Raw genomic sequence first — 22,972 nt, 5'->3', positions numbered from 1 at the left:
TATCACCTCTTCTATAATTACACATTCTAGGTCTTGTTATTATGCTCCCTTTCGAAGAAGGAGGGGTATATTGTTTTGCATCTTCATCTTCATGTTGGTCGGTCGGTCGGTCGGTATGTCAATCTGTTTCCGGACGATAACTCAAGAACGCTTGGCCTAGGATCATAAAAGTTGACAGGGAGGTTAGTTATGACTAGATGATCCCTACTGATTTTGAGGTCAGTAGGTCAAAGGTCAAGGTCACAGTGACCTGGAACAGTTTAAACGTTTACGGATGATAACCCATAAAAGTTGATAGGGAGGTTGATCATGACCAGCAAATGACCAGCAAATGACCCCTTTTGATTTTGAGGTCAGTAGGTCAGAGGTCAAGGACACAGTGACCTCGAACAGTTACCCCTTTTCCAGATGATAACTCAAGAACGCTTGTGTCTAGGATCATGAAAGTTGATATGGACGTTGGTCATGACCAGCAGATGACACCTATTGATTCTGAGATCAGTAGGTCAAATGTCACGTTGACCTTGAACACTTAAACCGTTTCCGGATGATAACTAATAAACCCTTTGGCATAGGATCATGAAAGTTGATAGGAGGTTGGCCATGACCAGCAAATGGACCCTATTGATTTTGGGGTCAGTAGATCAAAGTCACAGTGACCCGGAACAGTTAAACCGTTTCCGGACGATAACTTGAGAACGCTTGGGCCTAGGATCACGGAACTTAATAGGGAGGTTGATCATAACCTGCAGATGATCCCTATTATTGATTTTGGGATCAGTATGTCAGAAGTCAAGGTCACAGTGATCTGTAACAGTTAAACCGTTTCCGGGCGATAACTTGAGAACGTCTGCGCCTAGGATCATGAAACTTTATAGAGAGGTTGTTCATGACCAGCAGATAACCTCTATTGATTTTGAGGTCGGTAGGTCCAATGTCAGGGTCACTTTGATTCAGAACAGTAGAACTTTTTCGCCAAATAGCTAGAGAATAGCTAGAGAATGCTTTGGTCTGAGATCGGTTACTTATGACTGGTAAATGACCCATAAATGTCCAGTGCACAGTGACCAAATAATTTCTGTTCCTTGTGCAGTTACTGAATGCATCAAGGGGGGAATTTCGTGTTCTACGAGCTCTTGTTATCTCTGCTATAATTACACATCCTATGTCTTGCTATCATCTGTTTTATAATTACACATACTATAATTACATACCCAATGTCTTGTTATCATCTATTCTATAATTAAACATTCTAGGTATTGCTATCATCTCTTCTATAATTACACACCCCAGATCTTGCTATAATCTCTTCTATAATTACACACCCTGGGTCTTGATAATATTTATCATCTCTTCTATAATAACACACCCTATAGGTCTTGCTATCATCTCCTCTACAATTACACACCCTAGTTATTGCTATCATCTCTTCTATAACTACACGCCAAGTTCTTGCTTTCATCTCTGATATCATTACTCAACCTAGGAGTTGCTCTTTCTTATAGTCTTCCACATAAAGCACCCTGGGTCCTGCTATCATCTCTGCCTATAATTACACACCATATTGTTGTTATTATCTCTTCTATAATTATATATCCTAAATCTTAATGTCATTTATGCTGTTATTTCGCAATCTAGTCTTTTTATCATCTCTGCTTTAAGTGCACCCCCGTAAGTCTTGCTATCATCCCTGCTATGATTACACTCGATAGGTGCTGTCGTCCCTGCTGTAACTACACACCCTGGACTATAATAACACATCCTAGCCTAGGCTATCAACTCTGTTATAATTACACTACGTAGGTTCTGCTATCGTCTCACCCTAGGTCTCCGCTTTAATAACAAATCTTAAGTATTGCTATCATCTCTGCTACAGTTACACAAACTTGGTATTGCTATTATCTCTGCTATAATTACATACCCTAGGTCTTGCTATCATGGCTGTTATAATTACACTCCCTAGGTCTTGCTTTTATCCCTGTTATAATCCTGGGTCTTCTTATGATCCCTGCTATAATCACACACTCAACGTCTTGCTGTCCTCTCTGCTATGATTAAAATAAGAAAAGTGGAAAAAACACAGGTCGCCCAACATGATATAAACGAAAAGATTGCAGGATAAGGTTGATTGAGCCTGTTCATTGACGGTAGTGGAAATACAACCTCCTTAGTTTTGCTATCATCTTTGCTGTTATTACACATTCTAGGTCTTTTTATCATCTCTGCAATAATTACACACCCTATGTCTTGCTACCATCGCTGCTTTATTTACACACCATAGTATTGTAATCATTTCTGCTCTAATTAAACTCCCTACACATCCTTGGCCTTACTATCACCTGTGATTTACACATCCTAGGTCTTGCTATGATCTCTGCTGTAATTACACATCCTAGGTCTTGCTATGATCTCTGCTGTAATTACACATCCTAGGTCTTGCTATGATCTCTGCTGTAATTACACATCCTAGGTCTTGCTATGATCTCTGCTGTAATTACACATCCTTGGTCTTTCTATCATCTCTTCTATAATTTTACACCCTGGACCTTGTTATTATCTCTTTTATAAAAACACATTCTGCTTACATGTATCTCTGCTGTAATTACAATCCTAAGTTTTGTTATCATTCTGTACGAAATTACGACTTTTCTTACAGCTGTAAAACGTCTGTAAAAGATCTGTATTTTGAAATTACAGTTGTAAAAGACATGTAAGTGGAAAATGACCAGAGTACAGTTGAAGTTTGCAGGTGTAAAGCATGCAAGTCTAAAAAACACAGCTGTAATGAAAAGTTGAAAGTTACAGCTGTTAAATGGTTATGTCTCAAAATTTACAGGAGGGTAACATGAGTATTGTCAGTCATCTTTAATGCATTTTGGAGGGATATAACTGAAATTCACAGAGACACCACATCTTCTAAAATGCTTGTATTTTAACCGTTATGGAGTAGGTAGAAATGTTTGATGACATAATATGTTGCAAAATAATATATAGAAGTACATACATTAACCATTTACCCTATATCTAAAGCGGATAAGTTTATAAGAAATAATAACAAAATTGTCATATGTTTTCATGACAAAGAATGTGTTATAAACAAGATCTGATGCATAGTTTCTAATTTGTATCCTACTCTTTTTTTACAATTGCTATACATATTTCATATTGTTCTTTACTTACTAGATCATTTATTTTGCCATTTTTGTAATAATTGCTATCCTTTCTAAAGAAAAACAATGCATCCTAAAAAGTTTTTGTACCAATGCTTTCTTAAAATAATACCATCATTTTCAGCACCTGTAACATTTCTACAGATGTAACTTTTAGACATATTTACAGCTGTAACGTTTTCATTTTTACAGCTGCTAGTTTTCTTACAGCTATATCTCAGTTGCATAATTCGAACTGTTTTACAATCGTTTAGAGCTATAGATTGAAATAAACAGCTGTACAATCAATATTGTTATATAAAATCTACAGGTGTAAATTTGATATATTCATGACTGTAATTTTGAACAAGAATACAGGTCTTTACAGCTGTAAAATGTCGTACAGGATATCTGCTATAATTACAGATCCTAGACACTTCTGCAATTTACACCAGTTATGATAGAGAAAATAAAACAGATTTATTTTTCACGGTTTTATGATGAAATTGTGTTCTTAACAAATTTCAGCTAATGCAGATCTATGATATAGAAGTGACATTCCGGAAAGTTTACAAGGGACCTTATTTCCACAGACATACCGTGAACCCATTCATCAAAATAATTCAAGAAACATTTGTTGATACAAGAAGTAAGTATTTTAACAGAAATATTTCTTTTTTCAATAAGCATGTCATGATTAAACAGCAAAACTAATTTTATTTGTGAACAGACACCCAATATTTAATTGACAGGCTCCACATGTTTTTTTGTTAGAATACGGATTAAATCCTAGCTAGTTTTGTTTAGAATAAGGGGTAAATCCTAGCCGATTATGTTTGGAATGCGGGGTTAAATCTAAGCTGGTTTTGTTTGTAATACAGGGTTAAATCCTAGCTGGTTTTGTTTGGAATACTGGGTTAAATCCTTTTTGGGTCTGTTTTGAATACGTGGTTAAATCCTAGCTGGCTTTATTTGAAATGCGGAGTTTAATCCAACTGATTTTGTGTTTGGATGCAAGAATAAATCCCAATTTGTTTTGTTCGCCCTGGGGGTCACATGGTTTATAGCTTACATGGGAAACTTGAATTTCTTGTTCACACACGGCTAAGGTTTTAATTCTTATATGTCTCATTATAATTCTTTATCAAGATTGTGCAAAATTAGCCTCCCAAGGATCAAATATGGCCCCGGCCTGGGGGTCACATGGTTTACATAGACTTATATAGGGAAAAAAGCTTTGAAAATCTTCTTGTCCAAAACCACAGGGCTTACGGCTTTGATATTTGGTATGTAACATCATCTAGTGGGCTTCTACCAAGATTATTCAACTTATGTCACTAGGGTTAAATATGGCCCCGGTCTGGGGATCACATGGTTTATATAGACTTATATACAGAAAGAATTTGAAAATTTTCTTGTCCAAAACAACAGGGCCTAGGCCTTTGATATCTGGTATTTTGCATCATGTAGTGGTCCTCTACCAAGATTATTCAAATTATTTCCTACGGTCAAATGTAGCGTCGCACTGGAGGTCACATGGTTTATATAGACTTATACAGGGAAACTTTGAAAATTTCTCTTCTTGTACAAACAACGACTAGGGCTTGGATATTTGTTATTAGCATCGTATGTAGTCTTACCATGACAGTTCATGTCAGTGTTGTTGTTTCTGGTCCTTGATATGGAGTCCATTCAAATATGTGTGATACAGTTCCAAAATGCCGTGCTAGGGCGTAGAGTGTTGAATTTCATAACCTTCAGAAGATAGTCAAAAGTTTGCTATTATTCTTCTTGGTTACACCTTACTTCCAAAGGATTTTTTACAGATTATATTGTATGGTAGTCATTTACCAAGTGTTCAAAGTATCCACCCCTTGGGTCCAATATACGCACTGGGGGTCACATGGTTTATATAGACTTCTATAGGGAAAACTTTGAAAATCTTCTGGAACAAAACCACTTGGCTTAGGGCTTTGATATTTGGTATGTAGCATCGTATAGCAGGTTTTAACCCTAGCTGTTCAAAGTATTTCCCTGGGGTAAAAAATGGGGAGGGTGCACTTGGTTTAAACAGACTTGGATAGGGAAAAGATTTTTTAAAAAGTCTTGCCTTAAGACTATAAGACCCAGAGCTTAGATAATTAAGTATGTGGCATGCTCTAGTGGCTCTCTACCAAGATTATTCAAATCATGACCATGGGGACAAAAATACCACGCCCTGGTATCCCCTTTTTTACATTGACTTATATAGGAAAAACTTCATGTCACGAACCATAAGGCAGGAACCTAAGATATTTGGTGTTTAGTATTGTCTAGTGGTCAACTATCAAGTTTGTTGAAAATATGACAATTGGGTCAAAATTGACTGCGCCCCGGTGTCAACAGTTTTACCATTTGCTTATATATGGAAAACCCTTTAAAATATCTTTTCTGAAACCGTAAGTCCCAGAGCTTAGATATTGTATATGCGGAATGCTCTACTGGTTCTCTACCAAGATTTTTCAAATCATGACCCTAGGATCAATATAGGCCACCCCCGGGTGGTACCCTGTTTGACACAGCTAGACTTCTTTGTTTTTCAAGGAATGGTAAATTAATTTGGACCACAAGTGTAATGCTTGATACAGATTTCAATTCTCATTTTGAATAGTCTTAATTATGACCTACTGACCTACTTTCTTGTTTTTGAAGGTGCAGCATAGAAATTTGGACCACGTGTGTATAAATTTTGATACAGATTGCAATACCCGTCATGAATAGTTTTAATCGTGATTTATTGACCTACTTTTTTGTTTTTGAAGTTACTGCATGAAAATTGGACCGCGAATAATGTTTGATACAGATTTCAATTACTCACCTTGAAATGTCTAATCGTGACAGACCCTGACCTACTTTCTTTTTTTGAGTTACAACATAGAATTGGAACCACATTGTAATTTTTTGATTTCACTCGTACTTGCGACCACACTCTATTAAAGCGATTTTTGTATAAAACGACGCGTCAAAATCCTACGAACGTTTATTCAGTACATAAATTCATTCCATTAAACGACTTCTTTATTAAACATAGCGATCACATTTAATGTAGTCACCGCAGTAAAATATTCGCACAAAAGTATCATTATTAAAGCGACCGGATACCAAAATTCATCAGGGCATTTTTCATCTGTGTAATAGCAGAGTACGTTTTGCACGCGACTGAATGCAATTAACCTCTTATCAGCCGAACTGACAAACAATCTAGACATCAATTTTCACGTATGTGTACTGGAAAAGTGTTCACGATTTGTAAAACAGATTTTTAAACCATACTGAATGTTCATAATGATACAGTACGTTAATCAGTTAAAATACCTTTTTTTTCATCTGCATGAAATTCATTAAGAGATACCATTCCATTAAAGACCACTTCTTAGCAGTCCCTTGGGTGGTCTCTTAATACAATGTCGACTGTATTTCAATACTCATCTTGAATAGTCTTAATCTAGACCTGCTGACCTACTTTCCTGTTTTTGAAGGTACAGCAAAAACATTTGGACCATATGATTAACTTTTAATACATATTTAAATATTCATCTTTAATATTCTTAACGCTGACCTACTTCCTTGTTTTTGAAGCTACAGCAAAGAGATTTGGACCACCTGTAGAATTTTTCATAAAGATTTCAGTAGTTATCTCTTGAAAACTCTTTACCTACTCACCTAGTTTTTTGTTTTGAAGCTTTAGCAAATTGAGCCACATGTATACTTTTTCATACAGATTTCAATACTTATCTCGAATAATCTGGTTAGAACTACACCAAACTTGGTCAGTAGCATCCTGGCATAGATCTTTATCAAGTTTGTCCAAATGGTTTAGCTTGGCCTCTTTTATTTTTAACTGTTCAAGCAAGCAATTAAACTCAGGTGAGCGATATAGGGTCATCATGGCCCTATTGTTTGAAATATTGGATAGCTAGTTTTGATTTGAATACGGAGATGAATCGACATGTTCGTTTTGTTTGACACATGGGGTTAAATCCTATTTGGTTTTGGAAAACAAGGTTATATCCAAGTTTGTTTTGGAGTACTGTATTAAATCCTTGTTTATTTTGTTTGGAATACTAGGTTATATGCTAGCTGGATTTGCTTTGGAATACATGGTTAAATCCTGGCTTGTTTAGAGTTTAATCCTAACTTGTTTTGATCGGAATACAGGGTTTCTTATAGTTTCTTATGCTTGGAATAAAGAGTTAAATCTTAGCTGATTTTGTTTTAAGATATACGAGGTTAAATCCTAGTATGTTCTATTTGGAATACTGGTTAAATTCTTGCTGGTTTTGTTTGGAATACGGGGTTACACCCTAGCTGGTTTCGTTTGGAATACTGGGTTAAATCCTAGCTTGTTTTGTTTAGAATATTGGGTTAAATTCTAGCTGGTTTAGTTTGGAATACGGGCTTACATCCTAGTTTGTTTTGTTTGTAATACAGGGTTAAATCCTAGCTGGTTTTGTTTTGGAATACGGATTAAATCCTAGCTGATTATGTTTGGAATGCGGTGTTGAATCCTACCTGGTTATGTTTTGAATACGGGGTTAAATCCTAGCTGATTATGTTTGGAATGTGGGGTTGAAGCCTAGCTGATTATGTTTTGAATACGGGGTTAAATCCTAGCTGACTATGTTTGGAATGTGGGGTTAAAGTCTAGCTGAATATGAGCCGTGCCATGAGAAAACCAACATAGTGGGTATGCGACCAGCATGGATCCAGACCAGCCTGCGCATCCGCGCAGTCTGGTCAGGCTCCATGCTGTTCGCTTTTAAAGCCTATTGGAATTGGAGAAACTATTAGCGAACAGCATGGATCCTGACCAGACTGCGCGGATGCGCAGGCTGGTCTGGATCCATGCTGGTCGCATACCCACTATGTTGGTTTTCCCATGGCACGGCTCATATGTTTGGAATGCGGTGTTGAATCCTAGCTGGTTATGTTTTGAAAACGGGGTTAAAACCTAGCTGATTATGTTAGGAATTAGGTGTTAAATACTACCTGGTTTTGTTTGTAATGCAGGGTTAAATCCTAGCTGATTATGTTTGGAATGTGGGGTTAAATCCTAGCTGATTATGTTTGGAAGCGGTGTTGTTAAATCCTACTTGGTTTTGTTTTTGAATACGGGTTAAAGCCCGGCTGATTATGTTTTGAATGAGGTATTAAATACTACCTAGTTTTGTTTGTAATACAGGGTTAATTCTTAGCTGATCATGTTTGGAATGCGGGGTTAAATCCTAGCTGATTATGTTTTGAATACGTGGTTAAATCCTAGCTGGTTTTGCTTGTAATACAGGGTTAAATCCCGGCTGATTATGTATGGAATGCGGTGTTAAATTCTAGCTGCTTTGATTGGAATACGGGTTAGATCCTAGCTGGTTTCTGTTTTTGGTTGCGGGTTTATCCCGCTACCAAAGTTAAAGTGTATTTCTGACAATCATAGCATCTTTATTTGATTCCGAATCACATCCAAAGGATTTTCATGTGCAGCACAAAATAGTCCCATTCATGAACAATGCGGATGAATTATCAATGAACAAGCAGTTCTTATTCAACCTGTATCCCCTCACACTGACCATTTAGATTATATAAGAGCTATCAATGATAAGGTATTCCAGCCCATGGTTACATCACAAGCTGGTTCAGGCAGAGTTAATCTTAGATATGAGGCACATTAAATTTGTATTTGTTTCTCATTCATGTATATTCATAGACTGGCATTTAAACAGAAATAAATCTACCAAAAACCCGCAACCATCAGACATTTCAAGGCTTTGATTGAATACGGGATTTAGTCTTGCCCAGTTTTGTTTTGAAATACGGAGTTAAATCCTAGATTATTCTATTTTTGGATATACGAGTACGAATATAAATCAGCTGAACATCATCTACAAAGTATATGTATTCAGTCACAGATGTGGTTATACGAAAGTAATTATGTAAAAAGCAATAGAAATATATTTTCAGAATTATGTTTTTAGCCATTCCATAATAAATCACCAAATTGTGCATGGTTGAACATATTCTTCTACCGCGATATGTACCGTATGTGATTGCACTTTGGAGACTTGACAAATTCAACTCATTGACAAAGAAGTCCATAACCTTATTTTAATTGCTGAGGTAGAATGCTAGAAAGCTTTAAAATTATCTTGACTTCAGTGTTTAAATCGTCTTTGATCAGCAATTATTTTGTATTTTGTTTTTGATACCTACTGTACAATAAATCAGTTTTTGAACAGTTTTTCTACGACCTGATCATGTTAATGATTAGATTCTTAGACAGACTGACGCCACCGAACGTTTAATTATTTATCTTTGCCCCTGTTTGTTGACTAAGATATACTGAAGTTGATTGTTGTATTACCCAAAATTCGCCATATCGGTTATGTTGAATCTCAGAAATACGTCTGACATTTACTTTGGCCAATATCCTGGTCCTAGTACTTCTTGAAATCACTTTCTTGCCAAAATCCTTGGGCATACTTATCTTTATTATGTATACATTTCTCGTTACTTCTTCCAGGCTGTCCATTTTTTATCCTAGATATGACTTATGTCTACAACACATATATTTTGGTTGTCGTAGATATATGATTTATTGGTTAAATAAGTACAATTATCTTGTTCAGACATTGTATTATTTATGTATATAAGTACAATATAAAATAAGAACAGCGGAGGATATGTCGTTGCGGTATAATAATAAAAAAGATAAACTATTGTATTTCAAAAATAATTCTATATAGCTTGAGAGAGTATAGAGACATGATAGATATTTATAAAATACAGAGTTAAATATATATGCGTAACTGGATATTGTCTGTTGTTTACACAGCGATTCCAATATTTGTCATTTACCCGTAGATATAATGTTTCTACATATAGTAACAAAAATTAAGTGAAAATATATTTACATTATTTCTGTTCAATATCCGCAATATTTTCGTTAAATATTACAACAAAGTTGAGAACATCACCAGCTGTGCTTCTTTATTTACTAGTATTAGCATTTGTTTTTGTCTTAAACTGTAATTCTTTCCGATTTTTTAAAGATTAATTGAATAATAAAGGTTCCATCATTTTCAGCAGAAGCGTACGGTCTGTGTCTTCAAATATTGCATGTATATTTCAGTATACCAGTATGTCAGTAAGTTTACATCTACCGGGTTGACTTTAGGTATTTTAAATTAGCCTGCATCAGCCTCAAGCAGTACGTCAAAATTTCACAAGTTTTTGAAACTGATAAAAAAACGTACATTACATGAAACTGTTATTAAGGTTGATATACTTTGTGTAAGCAATAAAGTAGAACTAAACGCTTCTGTCTATCACGCTAGCAAAATGACGTTGCTACATATTTTAGACCACGAATGTGTTTGATTTCTAAATTACAGAATCAAATTATTTGTACTCATTTACATCTAAATTTCACTGATAAAGATGCTAATCTTATTACACCAAACATTGCCTGTAGCATCCTGTCTCTACACAATCCTCTTCACTTAGGGAAAAGAAAAAAAAATGAAGGATCGCTCGATGGATCTTCACAAAACTTGGTCAAAACCACCCTTCGATAGACTTTCTCAAGTTTGTTCAGATGTTTCCGGTTGACTAAACTTAGGGAACCCTAGAAGTGTAACGATTTTTACTCACGTACCGCTTGGTAGATGTTCACCAACTTAATTAGAAACATTTTGTGTAATCGTTCTCATTTTGTTCATGTGGACATACACTTCTCTCTTGATGGGTTCTTTGTCTTAAAGATCAGATTAGTGACTTAATGCTTTCATTTCTGTTTTACTGTTTTGTCTCCAGTTTACGTAATTCTGGGACAAAGTTACGAGTTTGTTGGTCTATTAGACCACTTGAACGACAGAGGCCTACTCGACACAGGGGAATACTTCGTGGTTGGAGTTGATGTAGGACAATATGACCCAAAAGATGCACAAAAATATTTCAAAGGTAAGAAACTTTTATGTCAAAATCGTTTGTGTACATGTATGAATACATATTTACAGAACAAATTCATTTTTAAACAAAATATTTACATGTTTGAATTGTATGTTTGGATATGTATTTACAGTACAAATTGATCACTTTTGATGAAAAATTATAAAGAATACCAGGTTAAACTTTTTGAACGTAAGTGTATCTGGCAAGTAGAAGTTAACCATTATCATCCATCAGAGATTCGTAAAAATCCCGAGACGAACTTGGGAACCATGGTAGATCTCTGATATGCGAGAATGAAGTTTATCCAAGTCGGAGAAAACATATCCAGTAAGGCTTTCCTAATATTCTATTGCTCGATTCACCGCAATTGCTGTCATAAAATGATAAAATACTTGAACAACCGCTGCATCCTTTGAACTGTTGACCAAGCTTACAATGTCTATTGTACAAGTACCTGAAAAAGTAGTCCATAAATTGTATTGACAGGATAAACATCTAGTGACCGTGTAAACCTGAAGTTTCCACGGCAGGCTGATATCGGCCCAATAAATGCACAAGGATATAAACATTTCCCAATTAATTACATACACCTTGTTGTCTTGACATATCTACAGGGCAGACAGCTCCGTTGTAAGCACTATTGAGCATACAACGCAAACAAGCAAAGCGATAGCCGTTTTTGACGCAGTCGGTTAACCTAAGGTTATGAAATATGCAACTCTGCACATGCCCCTATGTATATAATCATTACATATAACGTATTATAAGACTTAATTTAATTTAAATATTTTACTGAATGTCTAGGTTTTTGTCCTTTATGAAAAATCAGTCAGGAAAACCGATATCACAATGTGCACTTACCTGCAAATCTTGATTAGAAAGTCGATATTGCACTGTGAACTTACCTGAAAATTTTGATTAGAAAACCGATATTGCACTGTGCACTTACCTGCAAATCTTAATTAGAAAACCGGTATTGCACTGTGAACTTACCTGTAAATTTTGATTAGAAAACCGATATTGCACTGTGCGCTTACCTGCAAATCCTGATTAGAAAACCGATATTGCGCTCGAGATAAGATGTCGGATCGACAAATCAAACATGAACCGCTGCGATTCATGGATTTGCCTATCCTATTCTGTCGTTCATTTCGCATGAACACCGGAAAAAATCATTTCTTCATTAACACTTCACAATCTCTGCGAACATTTTACGTTTTTCGGCAATAATATCTAATTTGTGTGTTTTTTATTGAAATACTTCCTCTGGAAAGCCATAGCATTCAGAGTTAAAGAGACATTTCAAATTTGCTTCAGCCGACTGAGTTCATCACTTAATAAAGAAATGAAAGGACCTGAAAGGTTTTTCATTACATTTTCGTTTATTCTCAGCTAAGAATGTAAGTGAACGTTAATTAATGAAAAATATATATCATATTTGTAGCTAGCATTTACAATGTTACCTGAGCATAATTGCAAAACATATATATTCAATATTCTGTCATCTAACAACATGGAAACTTTATGAATATTTTGAGCTACTTAATATTATACATTAACTCCTAACTGATATATGTTTTAATCTTTGTCGTTCTAAGCACCAGCTCACTGGTTGATAGGGAATTCTTTCTTAAGCAGAAAATCGTCTGTATTATGTAAACTAAAGTTTAATCCTGGAATAATTGTCAAATTGATGCATGAAGCAAAACTTATGTTTCCAATAAAGGAAAAGGTTAAAGAGTATTTTGTTGGATAGCAGTAAAATGCCGATTTGCCATATATATGTATACTTCAACCACCACATTAACGCACGTGTACAACTTTAAAATGCCGCTTTGCCATATATATGAATACTTCAATCCTCACCTAAACGCACGTGTACAGCTTTAAAATGCCGCTTTGCCATATATATGTATACTTCAATCCCAACAAAATCGCACGTGTAGAGCTTTAAAATGCCGCTTTGCCATATATATGTATACTTCCATCCCCTTCTAAACACAAGTGTATAGCTTTGCAATATTACTTTATCAGATATGTGTATTTCTCAGTTTTCGTCTAACTATGATTTTGAAGCCCTACCTAAACGCAAGGGTATATCTAAAAATACCACTTAACCAGATACATTTATATGTATTTCTCAATTTTCGTCTAACTATGATTTTGAAGCCCTACCTAAACGCAAGTGTATATCTAAAAATACCACTTTACCAGATACATTTATATGTATTTCTCAGTTTTCGTCTAACTATGATTTTGAAGCCCTACCTAAACGCAAGTGTATCTCTAAAAATACCACTTAACCAGATACATTTATATGTATTTCTCAATTTTTGTCTAACTATGATTTTGAAGCCCTACCTAAACGCAAGTGTATATCTAAAAATACCACTTTACCAGATACATTTATATGTATTTCTCAATTTTTGTCATGATTTTGAAGCCCTACCTAAACGCAAGTATATTCTAAAAATACCACTTAACCAGATACATTATAGTATTTCTCAATTTTGTCTAACTATGATTTTGAAGCCCTACCTAAACGCAAGTGTATATCTAAAAATACCACTTTACCAGATACATTTATATGTATTTCTCAATTTTTGTCAAGTGTATAGCCGAAAAATGCCGCTTTACCAGATATATGTATTTTTCAATGTTTGTCTAACTATTATCTTAAAGCCTTGATTTAACACAAGAGTATAACTGTAAAATACAACGTTACCAGATATATGCATTTCTTAATGTTTAACTAGTTCCTATGATTTTGAACCCTTGCTTAAACACAAGTGTATAGATGTAAAAAAACATTTTACCAGATATATGTATTTCTTAATGTTTACCTGTGATTTTGAACCCTTGATTAAGCACAAGTGTATACTGTAAAAGCACATATTTTTTCTGGGTCAAAATTCCGCGAATTTGTAATTTTGCTTATGTTGGTGGGGTTTAATATTCGCGAAATTGTTAAAATGATATCAGGCTTTAATTTGATTTATACTATTGGTAAATATTTACGCGAAGATTAATTTTCGTGAGATGTAGGGCCCCGCAAATATAGCGAAAATTAAACACACGCGAAAAAAAAATCTGCTTTTACAGTAGCTTAAGATACCACTTTACCATATATATGTATTTAATAATGTTTACTTAGGATTTTGAACCCTTGATTTAATACAATTGTATAGCTGTAAAATACCACTTTACCAAATATATGTCTTTCTTAATGTTTACCTGTGATTTTGAACCCTTGATTTAACACATGTGTATAGCTGTAAAATACCACTTTACCAAGATATATGTCTTTCGTAATGTTTACCTAGGATTTTGAACCCTTGATTTAACACAAGTGTATAAGCTGTAAAATACCACTTTACCAAGATATATGTATTTCTCAATGTTTGTCTAACCGCTTTACTAGATATATGTATTTCTAAATGTTTGTCTAACTATAATTTTGAAGCCCTACCTAAACTAAAGTGTACAGATAAAAATACCGCTTTACCAGATATATGTATTTCTCATATTGGCGTGTACACATCCTACATACACCAAAAAGCACTTGTTAGTATCTTAACTTTTACTCTAATAGATATGTCTTATTAATGTCATAAAAATAATTGAATGCAGCAAAATGATTCTGCTTGGTTATCCTGACGTTTATGACAGTAACTGTTTTTTTTTTCATGAAACCATGTCAGGAAATATAAATGATACGTACACTACTTTATCACATGTTTGACGTCGTAGGAGTGTAATAAAGCTATTACATAAATTTGATAATACATTAGTGTAATAAAGCTTTGACGTTGACGTTGTTTATTTATTGAAGACGTTGGTCGAATTTATTTGGTCTATAATAGGTAAAGAAAGAAAAAAAAAAGATGTTTCAACAGAAAAAGCTACATGTGACAAAAAGAATATTACATCTGTATCTTTCCACATTAAATTTATTAAACTCGTTGAATAAAATTGATTAAATGCTCGGTATAGCCTCAGATTTTATTATTTTATTCAACGAGTTTAATAAATTCAGTATAAAAAGACACTCGTGTAATATCCTCTAGGTATTTTGTCCATTTTTCTGACATTTTCTTCATCTGTCTGTCTGTCTGTCTGTCTGCTTCATAAAAGATGGATCTAGAGATCACTTTTAAAATACAAATATTCATGAATCCTGGTTTAAAGGTGACTTGCAAGTTTACAAATACGCAAGTACTTTTAGTTGGTTAGATTGTTTGATTTAATGTATAAGTCAATATGGAGAAATATGTAGGTCATGTTTTTTGCTACATCTAAAATTGTGAGAGTATTAACATTTCTTATTACTGCTAAAAGTGTCCATGAAATCTATATGTCTACCTAAGGACCAGTCATCATACTTTCATAGTTAAGGTCGCAGACAGGCATTCTTTTAAATGAATGAATAAGTGCCAGTGCGAAGTGGCAACAAAATCAATTTCTGTTATTTCAACAAGAATATTCGTAGTTCTGCTTAATTAACTAACGTGCAGCAAAACTCGCCATGCCTCCTTATCTTCTTTTAGTGCGCAGCTTTAGTTTTATCGTCTTTATCCCGTAACAATTATGCTAATTTCTGCCATAATGTCGTATTTCTCATTTTACGTTCCACGAAATATTTTGTTAGGAACACATTTAGTAGCCGACTTGTCACTCCTTTCGTCTGTCCATCGAAAAATCTTTCTACAGTTTTAAAAGGGTTTGGCCAAAACGTATAAAAATGTATCGCCATGAATGTACTATGCCCAGTTTTATAAAATATGGCCGTTTGAAATTTTATAGAATGCTGTATATTGTAATAGAATCTATGGAAACATAGAATGCAACCAGGCAATATGTATAGCAGACACGGGGACTTGCAGTATCATTATGAAGTGAACTTGGGCACGTCAGGACATGAAAATACCTTGTCTTGTGTAAGAGTTACGTTCTTTTAAATTTTCCTGAATGTATGTTGTGCAATGCAAATATAAGCCTCCTCCTTCCACAGTTTTCGAGGGATTTGACCAAAATCATTATAGAATTAATGTGCAAACGTCATTAGAAATGAATGAACAATGCCCAGTTTATGAGTTATGGACCTTTGAAATGTAACAGAGTGATTGCAGTTTTCAATGGCCGAAGCTTACAGTATTACTATGAAGAGAGCCTGCATATATTGTTAAGCAACACAACTGCATCTCTATTTAGTGAACTTTCGCATATTGTTAGAATATACATGTACTAAGGTATATTCCGGGGCCTCCGGGGCCGAGTGGTTAAGGTGCAACCAGTTTTAAGACTTTACACTTTAAATCAGCGATCTCAGTGAATATTTTAAAAACTAACTTACAACAGACTTAGTTGCAAACCTGTACGGGAATATATTTCTTTAGTTTTAAGATGATACACTGCCTACACCCAGTTAATATAATTTTAGAGAAAAAAACTAAACAATACCATATGAATGATGACAATTATGTAATTGTTTAATGAAAACTTGATACTTTGGTTTTATTGATAAACATCACAATGATTACCTCTATATTTATATACGCTATTCTCCCTAATATGGTAAATGATTTTATTGGAAATACTTATTGTTTCATCTCAATGATTTAGTAACCAATGATAGGTTCTATTTTTTCATTGCTTCAGAGAAGAAAATATCAACATATTACATTTCATTGTTTATTTTCGCCTTTTGCCACTTTAGCATTATGCTTTCAAGCATCGAATTTTATTGGAAGACTTAATGTCAGACCATGGGTCATTAAGTGATAGGCCAAATTCGTATTTATCTAATAATTGATCTACATTTTTATTAAAAATTCCTCCAATGGAAACTATTATCTTAAAGCGGTCAGCAGACATTTTTTTTAATGTACTTCAAGAACCAATGATGTTTAAATTAGTAATTGGACTACTAGGTTAAATATGTCATAATTATGGATTTTTATGGACATTAAAGAAATCATTTAAAGAATAGAAAATGAAATTCACTGTCATTCTATAATAATCACGGTCATCTTGAAAAGGTATATTTCTTTTGATGATAAATATCATGATGTTTTTTAGCTCACCTGTCACATAGTGACAAGGTGAGCTTTTGTGATCACCCTTCGTCCGTCGTCCGTCGTCAGTCCGTCCATCCGTCCGTGCGTCAACAATTTCTTGTCTGCACGATAGTGGTTTCATTTATGATTTTATTTTAACCAAACTTGCACACAACTTGTATCACCATAAGATCTCGGATCCTTTCTTGAACTGGCCAGATCCCATTATGGGTTCCAGAGTTACGGCCCTGAAAGGGCCAAAATTAGCAATTTTGACCTTGTCTGCACAATAGCAGCTTTATTTATAACTTGATTTTTACCAAACTGACACACAACTTGTATCACCATAAGATCTTGTTTCCTTTCTTGAACTGGCGAAATTCCATAATGGGTTCCAGAGTTATGGCCCCTGAAAGGGCCAGAATTAGCTATTTTGACCTTGTCTGCACAATGGCAGCTTCATTTATGATTTGAATTTAATCAAACTTGCACAAAACTTGTGTCACCATAAGATCTCGGTTCCTTTTTTAAACCGGCCAGATCTCTTAATGGGTTCCAGAGTTATGGCCCCTGAAAGGCCCAAAATTAGCTATTTTGACATTGTCTGCACAATAGCAGCTTCATTTATGATTTGATTTTAACCAAACTTGCACACAACTTGTATTACCACTAGATCTTGGTTCCTTTCTTCAACTGGCCAGATTCCGTCATGGGTTCCAGAGTTATGGCCCCTTAAAGGTCCAAAATTGGCTATTTTGGCTTTTGCAGCCATATAGATACTTCATTTTTGGTTTTATTTAATACAAACTTCCAAAATATCTTCAACAGCAATAAATCTTGGATTCCATGACAAATCAGATCCAATCGTAGGTTCCAGAGTTATTTTATATCTGATTACCTCTCCTTATTGTAATCAAAATGGATTTATATCAGTAAGTACTTATAGGACTTATTTGAAATTTCATTATTGTCATTAGTTGGACTGAGCCAATCAGGGTAGATAACTATGGATTGATTTTATGTCAAATTACCACCCTTTATTTCAAATTAAAATGGGTATATCTCCGTAACTAATGAAGATACTGATCTGAAATTTCAATTATGTCAACAGATTTATTTGGCAGATCCTTCTTTTGTTCACTTGCAATAATTTTTTTTTTAATTACTTCGCTTTTACTTTACTATAAATAGCTTATTTTTAGTAACTTTTTTATTATTGGCCGTAGGGAAAAAAGCGAGACCACTTTTCTGTGGTACAACATGGATTGTACCTCCAATTTTTAGGTGTTTTTTGACATATCTGTACCTTGTAAGAATTTCTTTTTCTTTTTGGTTAAATTTCTTCCCTTTGTTGTTCCTGTCCTTTGGACTTAGATATTTTTTCTGAGGACCTTCTTGTCCTCAAGTGCAATAATAACAGGTGAGCGATATAGGGCCATCATGGCCCTCTTGTTGTTCTTATAATTTGAATAGTTACCTTTACAATTTGATAGTGATTTATCTTTGCAAGGTTTATATTATCTAAGTGACAACAATATAAGTTGTTTTACCACATAGTTGCCACGGTATTGATTGAATAGAATGGAAACATATTTTTGAAGAAATAAAAGTAGCTTAGAATACAGTATGGCAAAGAATAGCAAATCAGATAAAATGTTAAAAGTGGTATGTTTAAAACTTTATTTGATATTCCTTTTCAGGAATTTTCACAGAAAAAAACGTGACGACTGACATTCAAGAAGCATTCAAGTATTTTATAGGCGTGGCACATTCTCCGCCTGTATACCCGGGCTACGATGAGTTTACAAGACTTGTAAATAAACATCTTGAAGCGCCACCATTTAACTTTGAAAACCCTTTTATAGATATTGAAGGACTAAAAATAGTGAGTATAAGCATAGTACACGGAGTGTTTACATTCTTGTAACTGTGTTTTATGTTACATTATTTAAATTTTATTATATTTTAAAGTTTGAATTTTTAACTCTGTAGTAATGACTCCGCATGCTTCAGTAAACTTTATTGCATGATCCAATAGTTCTAGTTGTAACCTAAAGTATGGTCAAATAATGCAAACTCTAGTAGAGGCATAAAATTATATATTTCTTAAAAAAACAATACCAGGTGATAATTTCTGGATATGGAACACTCAAATCAGTCAACCATGAAGCCAAGGCAAACTGTTTTATGACGTTATGATTTGGACATTTAAATTTTTAAAGGGAATTTGGACATTTTCAGCAACGTATAAAATCTAATCGCCGTTTAATAACTTTCTAATAAGCTGGTAAAAAAAACAATTAGGGTATGTAGAGCTTCTGAAAGTCAGATTATTGTAAGAAATATTAGAGAAAGGATATTTTGTGAATAGTTTGTATGTAAAAGGTAATTTCTTTGTTTTGGATATGAAACAAAGCTGGAATCAATGTTATAAACGGCACGTATGTAGATCATAATTCAAATTAGATAGCGATATTTTAGTTAGTACAAAATAATAAATAGCGATAGGTCGTGGTAAAATCAACGTCTATTCCGCAGCAAAGTTAAAATTAAAGGACAGCTAAATAAAAATATTCAGAAGTAAATCTTTTGTAATAGTCCATGAAATTCAAAAAAGGCAGATAAAATTGTAAAGAAAAAAAAATCCTTTGAGACTTTTAGCTACGCTTATGTGTCATTCGATTTTGCACTTTGAGTAGGGATAAACCATGAGCGTAAACTGCCTTAATAATAAAGCTTTATATTTAACAACCGTAAAGTACATATTCCCCAGTGGTGTATCGGTCAAGAACGCAGGAAAAGTTATGTTTCCGCGGCGGCCCGGGTTCGCTTCCCGACCCGGCCATGTTTTTTTCTTGATTTAGCATTTTTAAGGTAGTTTAGAAACAAAAACCTCATGACATAATGACATAATATGACAAAAATTCAATTTTAAAGAACAATACAAAACAAAAACATTTTTAGCCAAACTCTGGAGGTAAGTGCATTTAAGTTTTTTGTTTTAATGCTTTTCTATTTATAGTCAACAAAAGCATGTTTACTATCAAGTTCACTTCCGTCTGTTTTAAATAAAGCGCGCAAAAACATAAAAGTAATACATTTTTAAAAGTTTAATAGTTTTTCACAGAACTTATTGACCTGTTCTTATTTAAATCCATCGAGATCTCACCCTGGTATAAATAAAAAACAACCTAACAAAACTACACACATTCTCTTTCTGTCTGTACTTTCTTATGTTATCTTACAGTGTAAATCTTGTGTTAATGATTTAAAGACAGATTGTATGCAAAATATATAGATTTCTTTTCATACGTGTTTTTTTCAATGGTATCACGTGTAATGACATAATCATTATCGCGGAAAAATACGCACAACGTCATAACGTTACTATCGGATTTATAGGTATAGTACTTGCTAGTTGATACATGACACCCAGGTCTTTATACAAATGATAGTGTTGATAAGAATATCGCATTTTATAAAAAGTATATCGAAAACGTTGAAAGCAGTTCATAAAAGTCAAAAAGTAAAGTCGCAACCAAAGACTTCATTTATCTCTGGTAAACTGCATTGGACTACCAAGGATATTTCGCAAAATACATGCACAATAATGGTTGCTTTTGTCTTGCGTGACTTTATGATTTATATTTATGGTTTGAAAACTAATTCTATGAACAAATATATGCAAATTGGTTAGTTTTATGCAATCACCGCAAACACGTAAACTGCCAAGAATTTTATCAATTAATAACTCAAAGAGCTGAAGGGCAGGTGATGCTAAGGGCCTTGACAACGCGGCCTCGGAGGCCGTTAGATATACATCTGTAACTAAATTCTACGTAAAATATAGCAAGAAATAAGCTTCATAGCCAGTTATTTCTGTTAAAAAGAGACTGCAGCTAAACTTAATTGTTCGATAAAAGTTCCGCTGTCCCAAAGACTGCTTGATAAGACATCAGATATCAGTTTTCAAAAAGTCAAAAATGTGTTTAAGGATATTCTGCTAGTTAGTCCTAAGATGCTAGAAGCTAGAAGAATGTTTAAAGCATTTAATGGGTATTCGTTCAAATATTTACATGTGATAGACTTATTTTACTGTTGATAGATAGGTACTTGAGTCATGCTCATGAAGACTTTGAGGTTAATATATATAAATGAATTTGAAAGTCGTTTTGAAATATATGAAATTGCAATTTCAAATATCTCTTACAATCAGTCAAGGACTATGCGGCAAAATATGCACTGTATAGAATTGTTGTATTTCCATAAACCAATTACCTCCCTTCTGATTAAGTTAGATAAAGGTTTTCAGAAAAATGATGTATCCGATCACGGATAATGTCATAAAATTGTGAATACAGTTGTCTTAGGGTTTTGTTATCATATCGCATATATCTTGCGATAATTTTGATAGAAAGGAAGGTTCGATAGCTGTATATAAATAACGATGCATTATTTTTGGCTTTTCCTGAAATATATGATTTATTTATATTTATGCACTTTTGCATCGGGTAAAGTTAAATTATATAACTATTTTTGTCCAGTTTCACTTAAGTATTAAGAGCATTTTTATCAAAACAATGGAAGTTGTTGTGCATGAATGAACTTGACAGTAAACAAGCTTTTGTTACTTTAAATAGAAAGACTGAGAGGACTGATGTGGGCAGCGGTTGACAGCTTCTGGTAATGGGCATGAACAGTTAGCTTAAGTTTGGTGATTCTAGTTAAACTACTTTTGATTAATAAGCATTTTCAACCTTTCTTATCCGTATCAAATGTGATCTTAGACAAAAGTATAATCTAGTTTTCTGGCAAAAATGTTCTATTGTCATTATGATATTGACATTTGACCTAATGAACTCAAAACCAATAGGGGTCAATTGCTGGTCATGACAAATCTCCCAATCTCATTATCCTAGGCCCAAGGGTTCTCCAGTTATCATCCGGAAACTGATTTGTCTACAGACTGACCAACATCCATCATCAAACAGTAATATTTACTATATACCCATCCTCCTTCGAGTGAGGGTAATTAAATTTCAAATTAGAAGATGCCCGTGTCTCCCTAGTCCCCCAGTGCATAGTCGTAATAGGCAAGAAGTCAATAGAGGATAAGAGCGAAAGACTAAGAGACGCTAAAGTTTGGCTGCAATAGAGATCATCTACTTGGCATGTCCAATCACACTATGAAGTTACAAAATTCTGGGTCAAATGGTTCTCAAGTGAACCGTGTTCCATGTTCAGGCCCCTGTGACCTTGATCTTTGATCAAGTGAGTCCAAAATCAACAGGGGTCATCTACTCTGCATGTCCAATCATCCTATGAAGTTTCAATATTCTTGGTCAAGTGATTCTCAAGTTATTGCATGATCCAGAAAGAGTTTTTCCATCTTCATGCCTCTGTGACCTTTCCCTTAAGTCAAGTGACCACAGAACATTTAGGGTCATCGACTTTGTAATTCCTATCATCGCTATTAAAGGTTCTGGGTCAAATGATTCTAAGTTATCGGTCGGAAACTGTTTTCAAAGTTCTGGTTCCTGTGACCTTAACTTTTGATCAAGTGATTCAAAAATCAATAGGGGTCATCTACTCAACATGTCCAATCATCATATGAAGTTTCGACATTTTGGGTCAAGTGGTCCTCAAGTTATTGATCAGAAACGGGGTTCCATGTTCAGGCTCCTGTGACATTGACAGGTATTTTCTTTATTTATTTTTTTTTCAAATGAGATCTCATCTTGGTAATAGCAGGCTATGAATATATTATACATAAATTACATAGAT

The 22,972-nt window shown here is 34.3% G+C and overlaps 1 protein-coding gene across 2 annotated transcripts in view; it reads left to right on the top strand.

The window, feature by feature from the left end:
* Positions 1-22,972, top strand: part of LOC123564001 (receptor-type guanylate cyclase Gyc76C-like) — a 121,168-nt gene that overhangs the window by 60,600 nt on the left and 37,596 nt on the right. For both annotated transcript variants that reach the window (XM_045357243.2, XM_045357242.2), the window contains exons 3-5: positions 3,678-3,798; positions 10,995-11,141; positions 18,889-19,073. In XM_045357243.2, the coding sequence (XP_045213178.2) occupies positions 3,678-3,798; positions 10,995-11,141; positions 18,889-19,073 (453 nt within the window). The remainder of the gene's footprint in view (positions 1-3,677; positions 3,799-10,994; positions 11,142-18,888; positions 19,074-22,972) is intronic.

This window comes from Mercenaria mercenaria, chromosome 2 (assembly GCF_021730395.1).
Source record: "Mercenaria mercenaria strain notata chromosome 2, MADL_Memer_1, whole genome shotgun sequence".
NCBI classification, from domain to species: domain Eukaryota; kingdom Metazoa; phylum Mollusca; class Bivalvia; order Venerida; family Veneridae; genus Mercenaria; species Mercenaria mercenaria.
The sequence above is the reverse complement of the archived record's forward strand: the minus strand, read 5'-3'. Positions and strand labels throughout refer to the sequence as shown.